Source organism: Saccostrea echinata, unplaced genomic scaffold (assembly GCF_033153115.1).
Source record: "Saccostrea echinata isolate AGI-Se365-2 ecotype Australia unplaced genomic scaffold, CSIRO_AGI_Sech_v1 ptg000025l, whole genome shotgun sequence".
In the NCBI taxonomy this organism is placed as follows: Eukaryota; Metazoa; Mollusca; class Bivalvia; order Ostreida; family Ostreidae; genus Saccostrea; species Saccostrea echinata.
In genome coordinates this window covers 561667-577012 of record NW_026889774.1, presented here as the reverse complement: position 1 = coordinate 577012, position 15346 = coordinate 561667, and the positions used below count along the sequence as shown (strand labels likewise).

At 35.6% G+C, this 15346-nt stretch overlaps 1 protein-coding gene across 1 annotated transcript; it reads right to left on the bottom strand.

Moving 5' to 3' along the window:
- Positions 1-3651: 3651 nt before the first annotated feature.
- Positions 3652-15067, bottom strand: LOC133192394 (uncharacterized). Its single transcript, XM_061328406.1, has 7 exons — positions 15043-15067; positions 14519-14587; positions 12651-12707; positions 12471-12542; positions 12188-12358; positions 3859-3980; positions 3652-3747 (listed from the first exon to the last, which is right to left on the bottom strand). Exons 1-7 carry the CDS (start codon positions 15065-15067, stop codon positions 3652-3654), a joined length of 612 nt encoding a protein of 203 aa, XP_061184390.1.
- Positions 15068-15346: the final 279 nt, after the last annotated feature.

Sequence of the window (15346 nt, the reverse complement as noted above, 5' to 3'; positions counted from 1 at the left end):
GCTGGAAAGATTCTCTACTTGGAAAGTATTAGTGAGATCCATAGACCGATCGAGAACACTATCTCGAAAGTATCACTCTTCTAAGGACCTTGCAGTCTCAAACTACTTCGCTTTCTTCTGAAGACCTCATCATACGTATGGTCCAGCAGGAGGTTTTTGCGCAGGAGATTATGTGCTTGCAATCGCAAAAGCCATTGCCCAGAAGTAGTAGCCTCATCTCTTTAAATCCAGTTATTGATGAAAACGGTTTGCTACATGTGGGAGGTAGATTGAAGAGAGGATAATTGAGTATCAACGAGAGACACCCACTTATCATTCCGAAGAATCATCATGCAACTGTCTTACTAATACGTCATTTTCATGAATTGGTAAAGCATCAAGGGAGACATTTCACAGCTGGGGCACTGCAATCAGCAGGACTCTGGATTATAGGAGCGAAGCGCTAATTATCTTCACAGCTACACAAGTGTGTACATAAAGTGCCGTCGACTACGTGGAAAATACCAGAGTCAACTGATGTCTGACTTACCAGCAGACCGAATACAACCATGCCCTCCTTTCACTTACATTGGGTTAGATACTTTTGGGCCATGGACAATTTCAACTCGCAAAACTAGAGATGGAGTGTCGAACAGCAAGCGATGGGCCGTACTTTTCACTTGCTTATACACCAGAGCCATTCATATAGAAGTGATTGAAGAACTTTCGTCCTCTTCTTTCATCAACTGCATGCGAAGATTTATTGCTCTCAGAGGAAATGTAAAAGAAATCCGATCTGATCGTGGATCAAATTTTGTTGGAGCAATTGATGATCTAGACGTCAGTGCCATAAATGTGGAAGACAAGCCTGTTCAGGAATTTCTATCAGATCAGAAGGTGACTTGGATCTTCAATCCCCCACATGGGTGGAGTGTGGGAACGCATGATTGGGATTGCCCGGAGGATACTCGACTCAATGCTCATGGACTTGCATCTCTCAGTTGATTCGATACGCAAGAGCATGCTCTACGTATGTACAATTTCTAAAACGAGGTAAATTATCCACAAATAAGTTGATGAAACAAGAATATCAGCTGTCTCGTTTAAAGTCATCATTTCGTAAGTTCTATGGTCGATACAATGACCTTATCAGCAAATACAATTTATCATTGAGTCAAATGCTGACTGACGTTTTTCACACTAATTGTTAGGCCATTATTTACACACTGAATTGTCGACGGATTTTTCCGTTATTTCCTGATCATGACAAGGAGCACATGGCGGGTGTGACCGGTCGGCAGGGGATGCTCACTCCTCCATGGCACCTGATCCCAGCTCTGATGTTTGGAGGTCCGTGTTTGCTCTGCTCCTATTTTGTATTGATTAATGGACTTTTGAGCTTGAATACTGTTCGTTATCTCCATATATTTCATTCAAAACATCTTACTCATGATTTATTGACAACTCTTATGGCCGAAGTATGTGCCATCGTTAATTCCAGGCCAATCGTCCCAGTGTCGTCCGATTCAGAAGCCCCTATGATTCTCAGCCCAAACATGTTGCTGACTCAGAAAACTTACAACATTCCGACGAATTTTGGACCATTCAGCATTGAGGATATGTATAAATCACAGTGGCGCTGTGTTCAACATCTGGCTAATATTTCCTGGGAGCGCTGGAAAAAGGAATACCTACAAACACTTCAAATTAGGCTTAATAGGCAAAATATCTTACCTGATCTCTGTGTTGGAGATGTGGTTCTCGTGAAAGACTCAAGCACTGCAAGATGTGAGTGGCCGATTGGAATCGTAACTAATGCAATCAAAAGTGCTGACGACAAAGTGCGTAAAGTGGAAGTGAGAATAATGAAGGACGGCAGATCCACGACTTACGCAAGGCCAAAATCAGAACTTGTTCTTCTGATTCATGAGGACTGAGACTTAACCTTTCTAAACAATTGCAATGAAACTGTATCATATGATATACATGTCTCAAAAATTTGTTTATTACTTTATTACAAGTAGAAACCTGTGAATTATCCATTTCATATTTTATATATATTAGTGATATTTTCAATATCAGGTGGGGAGTGTGGTGGATTTCATTACACATATTGCGCTCCATAGTTCTCAAATAGAATTATCTCCCTTCATAGTAAGTAAACACGTGGAAGCACCACGCTCGGAAATTTCAGTTTTGGAACTTGTATGCCACAACAATGTATGTATTTATAAATTTACTGATATTATAATATTGTTTAAGTAACATGAATATTATTACAGCAAGTTTTTCTTGTGAAGAATTGCATACAGATGATTTACGGTCGCTGATGTTGTCAACATGTTACTATTCACCCGAGCTATTTTTGGTTTTATTTTTTAGGATGTAGCTCTGTAGTTAACATGCTTCTTATCATGTCTTATATTTGTATATCATAATGTCATTTTTGTAAAAGAATTATTCATATTGAGTAATTTTCCTATTCCCGTGATTTTCAAGATTTTCTTACTATGGAACGCCGTTTGTGTCAAAACTTTTTTGCATGTATAAATTTAACTTAGTGTTTTTATCGATAGAAAACAACCATTTGAATGTGACTTTCTTTATTTTGTAGCTTTTTACCTGATTTATTCAATAAATGTTGAATGAACTGGTTGAGACTTTCTGTGCCCGAGACAGAACAAGTAACCATTGTTATAAATCAGTATTTTTTTTATCATAATAGGCAGTCAAATTACGAGTGCTTTCAAAAATTATAAGACATTTGTCCTAGGAATTCAAATACTGCACACCTATACTTCGTTTTTACCTCACGGCCACCCAGCGCCTCTACCTATACCTTGTACCCATTACGCCAACATTCCCTCACCCCGTTCGTTCTGCAAACAACAGATGCAGTTCCAGACGAATTCCTAAGTACTGTCCAAATCTACACGGTCACATGATAGTCAATAGAGCTCTGCCGTACCACCTGAGGGAATGAATTTCACAATATTGGAAGAAGCACCTCTTCTTTATTATAACTATCCATTTAAAAATATCTGCTAAATACCCATGGGCAGAAAAGAACATTAATGATTAACATTAATGAATTTTCATATATAATCGACAGCTTTAACGCCAGTACCACAGACCCAGGGACCATGAATTTCACAATTATATAAGAAGAGACACCCTTGCTCTTTAAAACCATGTTCTTTGCTAAATATGCGAGAAAGAGAAGCTGTACAAGGACTTTATGCATTTTCATTATTTGATCAATTATCGATAGCTTGAGACAGTGTATTGTATTTGTTTACCAAAAAATTATTTGGGAACATAGGAAATAAATTCGTTATCCAGGGCCTTCGGTCTCAGGGTGTATGGAATAAAACCCGGTGTAAATCCCCAAACACCCTTGATTGATCCTGGAAAACTTAAAATGTCAAGTGAGATGGACATATTCAGGCTTGTTTCAATTTAACAGGCAATTGATTGAAAAACAATGTGATAGATAATGAGCATTACACATCTATAAAATGGTATGGATATTGAAAGCTTAAAAAATAAAATGATAATTGTGTGGAAAATTGCTCAGTTGACAGTAAGAAGCAGAGGCCTTTTTGTGAAAAAAAGTAATGTGTTACTACGTGAAAGAAATCGAACATTTTATTCTCTTTTAGTTACATCGTCTCACACTCCTAAAATCTTGTGTACGCAAGATTCATCGTCACAACAGTATATTTCTCCACTTGAAGCAAGTTGCTTCATAAGTAAACAGTCTTGTCTCTGTAAATAAAAACAGTAATGGTAAGTAATACTCCATTTGAAGTAATAAAAATTCCTTTGATACGATATATAAAACAAATTTCTTGAAGAACGGATTTCAATGAAACTTGCCTCAGCACAGTGAGTAGAAAATGGGTATCCTGGGAACGAACGCACTAAGCAGCTTTGTGTCGCCTTGCAAACGTAAGACCAAACGCAGTTAAGATTTCTGTCGCAGGAAGGACAACGGGTACCTAGGTTTAAAACAAGATGTCTTTGTGAATCATTGATGCCCCAGTATTGCAGCTCATGGCCTAGGTCAGTGTTTTCAAAATTACGTCAACTCCAAGGTAAAGGTCTTGAAATAAACAACGATGGTATCAAAATTGTGCTCTCGTGACATGGAATATAAGTGTGAAATAGGAAAGTCCTAGCAAAAACCGGGGTTTTTTTTCAACATTTTTCAAAATAGGTCAAACTAAATGGTGAAAGTCATGAGACAAAAAATGTTGTCCATGGTATCAACTCGCAAAAAGGTCTCACAAAAAATATACATTTTCATGTTTCAGGGTTCTCCATCATATCAAATTTAACTGAAGCGCAAGACTTACGCGAAGTGCAAATATTCGCGGTGATTTCGGAATCCTGAAATAAATTGAAAACACATAGCCCATATAAAACAATAGTTTAATACAAAAAATGACATTAAATATGTGGCAAAATGATTGATAAATTCAGTAAAAACAATTAATTGAAAATTTGGATGTTTCCAAAATATATGCATACTGTGAAAACGGACACCCCCCTTTAAACACATACGTACTTTAGCTGCAGATCTTTAGCTCTCTGGTTGAAAACATTCAGATAGACAAACCAGAGAGCTACAGATCCAAGCGTTGTAAAAGCCTTCGATTTCTCTACGCCTAAAGAATTGGATTTATTCATTAAACATATTTTACCCCAACTCTGTTTACTTTGTTTACCTTTTAATGGTTCCAGAGGCCATCCTTCGCCTTGGAATGTCATCGTTTTAAAAAATTCGCCTTCTGACAGCCATGTATACCTATTGGCGAGATCTCGGTATTTTGTCATGTGATAAAGGGGCATAACTCTAACTCGCGTTTCACGTGTTTACCTTCACAACAATCGGCAATCGATTCGATTTTCTTTTATTTATTTTTTTCAAAATTTAATGATTATAGAACAATAAATAATTACATTGTAATACCTTTTGGTTGCATCCAGATCTGTACATTTCAACAGATTTAATAGTCTGGAGAAGCTTGTACTTTTTGGGATTGTGGAAATGCAAAATGGTTCCCATAAGAAATCCTAGGACTGGTACAAGTGAACCAACATAACCTTAGTCATCTCTGTAATATTTTAAGTACTGAGGTATAGGACATACATAAATTGTATAATGCTCCACAAGTATAAAAAGTCAGAGAGGAATAGAAATATGAAAATACCATATTTTCTATATTATAAAAATATACTTTTTATCTTTATGTACAAATTATGATCACAATTTAATGCTGTTGTAAAAAAAAAAAAGCCAAAGTATGCAAAATTTTAACTCTCAAACCTGCAAGTAATAGAGCAACAGGTCCTAAGTTTTACTTCAATGTCCCAAATTAACAAGTTAATTACAAGGGTCAAGTATTAAACAAAAAATCCTGTTATCATTAATTTGCTGATAAACCTTTCTTTCACATGCGTATTTTTTGTAGTATAATTTAGGTATTAGTACATACCGTACCCTCTTTATTTTTGGTCTATGCAACATGTTCAAATTATTAACTTACATGTCAGCATTTTTGTTCCAACAACATGACAATGATCCTTGCAAAAGTCCTGTCAAAAGGGGCATACTATGACTTGCTTCTCGCATAACTCCTTGCCATTGAAACTCCTGTAAAGACTTTACACTTGATGGGATCTTGAGGGATGGAATGTTAACATCTTTCACCGCCTTCTTAATCATGTGCCTTAGAACATTCATTAATGCATCCCTTACGCGATTGCTTTTGTTTATCAAAATTCTCAAGACATAGTCATAGTGTGAATCTTTGGTGTACCTGCACACTTTATCTTTGAACCCCTCTTTCTTAAAAGTTTTTAAATTTAATAGATTTTACTAGGGTAGAAGTCGCACAGACTGGGGTAGAAGTCAGGCATTTTCTTTTCTCAGGAGTAAAGCTGAATTTTCTTTCTACATTTAATTCTTCTGGTTTAATGGAAGTAGAGTTCTTCTTTATGTCATGTAGACTCATTAGGGGCCGCCAGGGAAACCCAAAAAACTTTCAACCCGGAACATAAACTTAATCGCCGAAATATGGCTGAAATATTGCCGACTTGGCGTTAAACAATAACAATCAATCAATCAATCTTTATGTCATGTTTACAAATTTTAAGTGTCAATGATGCACAGTCATTACACATAAACTTTTGTGACGGTGTTAAAGGAAGAGCGATTTTTTGGTCTAGTGTCATTGAGCTTGATTAAGGGTATGGACAGTTTTGAAATTGATTTTCTTTAAAAAACCTTTCTTCTTAGTTTGAAATGGTTGCTCACAATTTAAGCACTTGTTTGGATCCATGACGGCATGCTCGTTCAATTATTGTGCATTACGTCATAGTTGTATGTCTATCACATGAACAGCATCCGTATCTTATGTAAAAAGACGGTGTGTACATTTTCAGATTAGCATATAAAACTATACAAATGACAGAAAGTATGCGTGATTAAACGCCTGTGTCGTCGATTAATGTCTAAACTAAATAAGTGAACTCGTAAAAATAGTATTCAGTGTTTATTTGTTAAGATAGAGACCGAAATCGAATCAATTGCCGATTGTTGTGAAGGTAAACACGTGAAACGCGAGTTATGCCCCTTTATCACGTAACAAAATACCGAGATCTCGCCAATAGGTATAAATGGCTGTCAGAAGGCGATTTTTTTTTTTAAACGATGCCATTTCAAGGCGAAGGATGGCCGTCTGGAACCATTGAAAGGTAAACAAAGTAACCAGAGTTGGGGTTAAATATATGTTTAATTAATAAATCCAATTCTTTAGGCGGTTGAATGCTTAATAAAGTCAGATATAATGTCCGAAGCGAGCGACAAAAAAAAAACAAAAAAAAAAAACAGAAGTCTCTGATGAGACTGTAGCTCTACTGTTGTGTACGTATAACAAAGTAGCACTTGGATTTGAAACTTTGCAACATGCAACAATAAATAGAATTATGTATCTTAATGTAGTCTACTTCTGTGCCAAGTAATATTGAAATCAAACAAAAACTGTAGGAGGAATAGCGTTTTGAAAGTATTTCACAGAAATTTCTATTTTAAGTAACCATGACAAAACCATTCACTGAAATCAAAAACCGAAGTGCATATTATGTATCGTAGTGTATTCCAATCGTGTGCCAAATTAGATTGAAATCAGACCAAAACTGTAGGAGGAGTAATGTTTTAAAGGAATTTCACAGAAATTTCTATTTTTAGTAACCATGGCAACACCATTAATCGAAATCAAAAACCGATGCACTAAAATATGTATCATTGTACAGTCTACTTGTGTGCTACGTTATCCTGAAATCAGACTTAAATTGTAGAAGTAGCGTTTTAAAGGAATTTCACAGAAATTTCTATTTTTAGAAACCATGGCAACACCGTTCATCGAAATCAAAAATCGATTCACTAAATTATGTATCTTAGTGTAGTCTACTTATGTGCCAAGTTATATTGAAATCAGACTTAAACTGTAGGAGGAGTAGCGTTTTAAAGGAATTTCACAGAAATTTCTATTTTTAGTAACCATGGCAACACTGTGCATCGAAATCAAAAACCGATGCACCAAATTATGTATCTTAGTGTAGTTTACTTGACTGTGTACCAAGTTATATTGAAATCAAACTAAACCTGTAGGAGGATAGATCATGGTGGAAAAAATGATTTGATGAAGCACGCATCGAAAGTAGACCATCAAAACAGTAGAAAATCTCAAAACAACACTCGGCTTATACAAAATTTCATGACTTCAGCTGACGAAGGTAAAACTTTAGGTCTTTCTTAATTTAAAATTGCAAATTATACTATAAAATAGTAAAAAAAAAAAAGATTTGAAGTTAAAATATATATATGTTATATATCACTGTGAAGCAAAATTTTTAAAATATCTTTAGAAAAAAATTATTCACTGCTACTAAAGTATATAATTAGTACTAGTATAGTAATAGTATGTGAAATAAATAAAAATATATTTTGTGCACAATTATGTTCACAAATAAATCTACTGTAAAATTTATGCATTTTAATATTTTAATTTTCAGATGTCATGCGTGCAGAAGTTTTATTTTCCAACTTTGTGACAGAGCACATCCCTTTCCTGGTTGCAAATTGCTTTACTAAACTCTGCAAGGCCATGTTTACAGACAGCAAAATTGCCTCCAAGTTTGCATGCGGAAGGACCAAGACAACACAGATTGTCAAACATTCCCTTGCCCCATCCCTGCATCAAGAAGTTGTCAAACAGTTGCAATCCAACCCCTTCTCATTAGCCATAGATCAGAGTAATGACAAAAACTGTGACAAGTCCTTGGCCATCCTTGAGAGATACTTCACCGACAGGTCCAAATGCCATGCCTGTCTGCAACATTGGCACTGCAGCAAACATCTTTGACCAACTGCAGCAGGTGTTTATTGACAACATCCAGTGGTCCAACCTGATCTCCTTTATTTCAGACAATTGCTGTGTTATGACTGGCAAGAACAACTCAGTGGTCACCAGAATCAAAGAGAAGGCCCCAGCTGTGTTCGACTTTGGATGTGTGTGCCACCTAGCTAACCTATGTGCAGCTGCTGGTGTGAAGGCCCTTGCCCTCCTTATTGAGGACTTGCTGGTGGAAGTCTTCTTCCATTTTTACCACAGTTCAAACACAAAGGAGCGATACAAGGAGTTCCTAGATTTTACTGACACAGAGCCCATGAAAATCTTAAAGCACTGCAGCACTAGATGGCTCAGCTTGGAGAAGTGTGTTGACCGTCTGCTACTCCACTGGCCGGCCCTTTAAAGTTATTTCAACTCTCATGAAGATGTTGAAAAGCCAGGACGAGTGAAGCGTTGTGCCTCATATCTCAGCAACCATGAAATGCACCTACACTTTAACTTCCTCAGCTTCATCCTTCAGCCCCTGAACAATTTTAACACCATGTTTCGGGCAGATGAGTCCAGGATTGGCTCCCTGAAGGATGAACTTAACATTCAATTGAGGACGTTCATGGGTAAATTCATTAATGCCAAAGTCATTCAATCTGCTGAGGACTTAACAGCTGTTCCTTTCCAAGACTTTGACTGTAAACTTCAAGACAACATTATTGCCATTGGGGTGACAACCAGAGCTTACCTTGTAGACCATGCTGATGAAATCCAGACATCAACTTTTTCCAGATTTTTTATGTCTGTTAGGAAGTTCTATAAGGCAGTGACTTCAAAGATGCTGGCAAATTTCCCCTTTAAGGGCCCTGTGGTTTCTAGCCTGAAGTTGCTTAATCCTTCAATCAGAGGAGACTTACCACCATCTATCTTGACAGACCAGCTGACCAGAAGATTTCCTTCATGGTGCCTCAAGACCAGTGGGTGCAATTAGAGGAAGTTCCTGGACTACCAGACCACTCCTGCCATGGACCTCCCCAGTTTCTCAGAGAATACTGATGTATTCTGGGGCAATTAGATTTGAGGAACAAAATCACCGACACCCCCAGGTTTGAGGAACAAAATCACCGACACCCCCAGGTTTCTACTGATGTCAAGGATAGTGAGGGCACTGATGACAATTCCTAATTCTAATGCTGAGTGTAAGAGGATTTTTTCAATGCTAAAAAAGATCCAAACAGACACTAGATCTAACCTTGACAATTCCACACTATGTGCACTACTGACTGTGAAAGTTAATAATACTCAGGAATGCCATACCCTCAGACTTTCAAAGGACCTCCTCAAAACAGCAAAGAAGGCCTGTGTTGGTTATAACAAGAACTGTCCATTCTCATCTTAATTACTTTAATGAAAAAAATGTGTCTGTGATGTATCATGTATGTCTTAAGTAGATTCACAAAAATGTCCAATTTACCAACAGTAGCTAAATTCATATAACTTGCTTTAGGTTATTTGTAAATAAAATTTAATTTTGTCATTTTTTTCATTCATGTAATAAAATGTATATGTACATCTTATTGCTTAGGGCAAGGATGGGTTATGTTGATTTCTGTATTAAATAATTGTTGATTTAAAAATGATTTTTTTAAAATTTCAAATTGTGTTTCTGTTGAAATTGATAGAGAAGAAAACACTTTAAGAGGTAAAGATAATATGTGCAACAATGAATTAGATTGGTATTTTAAAAAAAGACAAATATTAAGTTTCACGACAAAATGCGTCGAATTTAGAACTTTGAAAAATGTCGTTACGCGCAATCTCCCCCAAGGAATTTTTCAAAAGTTAGCATATATGTAAATTATACACCAGTGTTCATTATGAAGGGCAGAGAAAATTCTGGTAGGTCACACACGCTTATAGTGTATCTATATATTTGTTAGTCTGAAGACTGAAGTATCTTAAAACTTATCATTTAAAAAAAATATTTTAGCAGTTTAGAGTCAAAAAGTTATATTTTGGTGAATTTATTGCTAATTTTCAATATTACAAAAATACATGATTAGTAACAATAGACATGTTTTGACTCGTAGTGCCAACGCAATTATCTGTAGAGCTATTAATTGAAAGCATGGATTAATTGATATTTAAAATTTTATTTGTAATTACCTTGAAGTGTGAAAAAAACCCGACTTGTCTCTTTTCATTCATGTGTCCAGCGAGGACTAGAAGATAATTGATTGTGCAAGTGAAACAATGGAACCTAATCAGAGTAATTTAACAGTTAACCCGTAGAAACTGAAAGATTGTACATAACTTTGAGGTTCATTTGATTTATATATGTTTATGGTACTGACCACGACGACCTTACTGTGGTGCTAACATTTTAACTGTGGCGAAACTATGGCGCTGATTTTTTTTAAAATGTGGCTCTAAAGAATTTACTGAGGAGGGGCCGCCACATTAAAAGCCTATGGAGAACCCTGCTCATTTAATATTAAATCCCTAGCACCAACTGTTCAAAAGTTTTGTATAGGGTTAAAAAAATTAGATTTTCCTGACAGACTGCCCAAGAATCCCCGATTATTGGGTAATAAGAGCAAGTAATATTGGATATATAGAATGTTTTAATTTAAGGAATAACTGTCTAATTTTTTGGATTCATGATGTGATCAATCGAGTGGCTTGCGTGATAATTTGCATAAACGCCGAAAAATGGGCTCTAAAACCTTAGGGGTAAGGATTGACCTCAAAAAGTTTATGTTTGTGGGGTATTAGTATCCGTATCAATCAATATCCACAGTCATTGCAGTATTTCATTAGTCATTTCGGTGCATTCTACTTACATTTCGGCAGAAACCCGACATTTCGGCGTTTCGTGTCACCCTTTTGGCGTTTATGCATAAAATTATCACGCAAGCCAATCGATTGATCATCGTTATGAATCCAAAAAATCTGACAGTTATTCCTTATATTTACATGCTTCTGATTCTGCAAATTCCCGTGCTAATAGCCCCGCGTCTGTCTCTATTTGTCCCGCCCCGCACGTGATTTTTTTTAACCGCGCCTATCGATGAACCAGTAGATTTATGTAGAAATAAAGTATTTTTACAATTTGTAATTTAATCTCGTACAAAGACATTGGAAACGTAAATATTTGCATGTTAATCTCGTGTCATTAAGGTTTATATTAACCAAATTTGAACTAAATGTAGGATTTCATCAGCTCATATGATTACTTCAAGCAAAATGTCACTTTTTCAGTGTGGTCATCGTCGCAAACCACGGTCAAAATGTACGATCCTCCCATTCTGGAGAGCTTTATGCTAACCGTGGCTTGAGACGATGCAGTGTAGTTAAATATAGTTATTTTTCAAATCTCTATAAAGTAAGTTGTTTCTATTTAAACTGAAAATTAAATATGTTATTCTGAAGAAAGAAATAGGCTCGAATATTTAACAGAGGGTGTTTAGATAGTTCTAATTTGTAAACATCAACGTTCAGTAATAGCAACAATTATAAGCTAATTCAACTCTAGAAGTACCTTCCTAAAACCAAGAACATGCTATAAAAGTAGTGACACCCTCTAAAACCTCCTCCGTATTTATAACTACATGTAGTAAACACTTTTAAGCTATGCTGGTTTTTATTTAATTATGCAAAATTACATTAAGTTACAACAATGATTCAGGTTGAATGCATATGGTATGGATGATATTTTGTTCAAAATGGAATGTTTTAAATGAGGCCTTAATATATAAAACAGTTTGCCAGTAAGGTTGTCATGGCTGTAACATCTTTACCTGTAAGTGTTGTATTTTGGACTGTTTGTTTGGTTGTTGTTGAAGCTTGTCCTGTTGTTGTGGAGACCGTTGTGGTTGGCTTGACAGTTGATCTATTGTTAGTATATGGTGGATGACTTTGAGCAGTAGTATGATGATTGAGGTGTGGTACGCGACGCACTCCCGCTGAAGCTAAGGTAGTTTAAACCCATAAAAAGAGCGACGTATTTGCAACATTTAATTACCGATGTTAATTGCCATCTGATTTCAATTTAAGAAATTCTTATTGTATGCGTGAACTTACTTTCCATTACGAAAACGAGATACTTCTTGCAAAGTCGATCACAGTAGCCGATACGCTCTTTCATTCTTCTCACTGTGTTCGATTAATGAATAGTTAAGAATTTATGGAAGGTAGTATTTTTATAATCAAAGTATTTTAATTTTGCAGACTGATTTAGTAAAGAAATAATGAAGACTTTACTATTTGGGATCCACCACATTCCACCATCAAAAGCTTCCAGTGAGTCAGAAATAAAACCTATTGCATGAAACAAAAGTGCATTATGCAAGAATATATTCCTTATATCAACATAATATTACACTTTGATAATGATCAATGGTCAATATGAATCAATGTATGTGTTGCTAGTAACGAATTCTGCAATTATCATGATAAGGTCATGAGTGTAAGGTCACTTGTTTACCATAAGGCATTCTGTTCTGAATACAAATATTTACTATAGATTCATCTGTAAACTAACATCATCATCTGATCCAGACAGTCAAAATAAATAAGTACATCCTCATGACTCATGACATAGTAGTGGTGATGGAGAATGAAAACTGATATCACGATTTTTTCCGTCTAACCATCCGTCTGTATGCCCGTGTGCAAGGTTAAGCTTATCCTTTCAAGCAATTTTTGGCTTATCTCAATGAGTATCGAAGTTTAACTTCCACATGTATTGTACTTAGGGACTACTTTATGCAAGCTTGGATTTGCCAACTCTAGTTTGAGCACACTTAAGGACCCTCTCTACACTAGAGGAAAAGATTTTTTGGACATTGAGAAAATTATAGTGTGTACAGATGTAAATATTGAATTAATTTACAATTTTCACCATAGGGTACCTTGCATTTACCCCCAGGAAAAATGTTCAATGACAATGACATACTGATGTACAGAAATCAGGTGTTGACTTAAGTGGGCAAAATACCTGAAAATAAAGGTTTCAACCCATTCATTTTGGTCTATTCAAATGTTATGAATGCTTTATTTGATCACAATTGAAGTCATAATCTGCACATTTCAATTAATTTAATTCCTGATCAGAGGAGAGATTACTCTATCTAAAATAACTGAAAATCAGAACTCTTTATTGTGCAGTGTATAGAGGGCTCTTAAAGCTTCACTGTAAAAAAAAAAGTTTGCATATTTTATTCTGCGAATAATTTTTTAATGATTCATTGATTGTATCTTGTTTTACGTCCCATTCGAGAATTTTTCACTCATATAAAACGTCACCATATGCCGGTGAAGGACTTCAATTTTAGACCTTTACTCGGCACTCAAGGCCACTGAGCACTAAGGGTTCTTTATCGTGCAAACGCCTACCATGACACGTAGCCTCGATTTATCAGGTCTCATCCGAAGGACCCGCAACTTTCACTTCAAAGTGCCGAGCGCTTGGCGTAGGTGAACAATTTTTTAAGCTTTTCCCCAAAAAATCGTAATGTTCAAGTCATGATCCAAGAGTATCCTGTCTCTGTTTAAAGAATATTCAAAACATGCCCTTTAGTATCTAATCAGATTCTACGAGGTCGAAAAGTGTAATTATTCCAATGTAAATTTGCAATTCTCAAGCTATGTATGTTTTCCATTTTTTACATCACAGTTTATTGAAATATACTCCTATCGATATATTTTGCCGAATTGTGGTAACAAAGAAGTTACCTTTATAAACAGCATTACACACATTTGTAATATATCTAATATTAATTTTTAAACAATGCACATTCTAATGTTGAATGTCTGATTCCACCATTCACTTACAGGGGGCTATAGTTCAAACTACATTGTATGTTTAGAGAAAAATGTGTGGTTGAATTTCATTTATTTTACAAATAAGGCGAGATTTTGTATATTAGAACAAGATTTCAAAGTTTGGCCTTATGTTTTGTACCATAAGTTCCTAGTACCTAAAAATAAATTATAATTTATTTATTTAGACCAAATACAATACAAAATTCTAAAGCGACTCTTAGAATGTTTCCTCAGAATGAGAATTTTTAAAAAATGAATACATTACATTCACAACTTTTCCGTATTTTTCAAGATTATATATTTACCTTGAATACAGCATGGCTTACTCGGGGCATTGATGTGTGCCACAATATACTCATAAAGTGTTTGTAAAGCTTTGAATAAAAAAAAATCATAAGATTTTAATATACTGATGTTCATATTTAAAATATACTGCTATGGACATAATTGACTGCTATGGATATAATTGAATCGAAGAAGGGTCCTATAAAGAATTATACACACCATTGTCATGGTGGGCTGTATGCCACATGGTTATTAATGTGCTCATATCTAAATGGGAAAAAAGGATTAATAGGTTTAACTAGTTTATTTATCTTTATTGAAGAAATCAATGGTTTGGTACTCTTTACCCGTTCAATCTGATCAAGATCATACATACGTAAACACTCTGCGTAAGCACGTGCGCCTGAAACCATATTCAGCAGATCTATAGGTATGAAAAATATAAATGGGAAAGTACATGTAGTACCGCCATATGAAAAATCATCTTTTTGCAGAATGATTTGTTGGAATCATTTTTCACTTGTAGCATTGTAACTGTACAAACCTTGAACAACATTTCCTCCCGACATGTTTATTGCTACTCCTGCAAAAGATATGAACATACGTTAAAGCTGAAAAACTAAACATGTATATGGCGCAAGAGAACTGTCTGCTGTAGAATTCAGAGTTCAACATTTATTGTATTATTAAGTGACAGTTTAATACCATGCATTTATATTCAAGATTATCACCAGAATCGGGACCGTAGGAGGAAGCAATTGGTTTCGAGGAGGAAATGGGGGATTGAGCGTATTCCAAACTGTAATTCCTTGCCAATAAAACCCCACAAAAATTAGCAGACCTGTTTA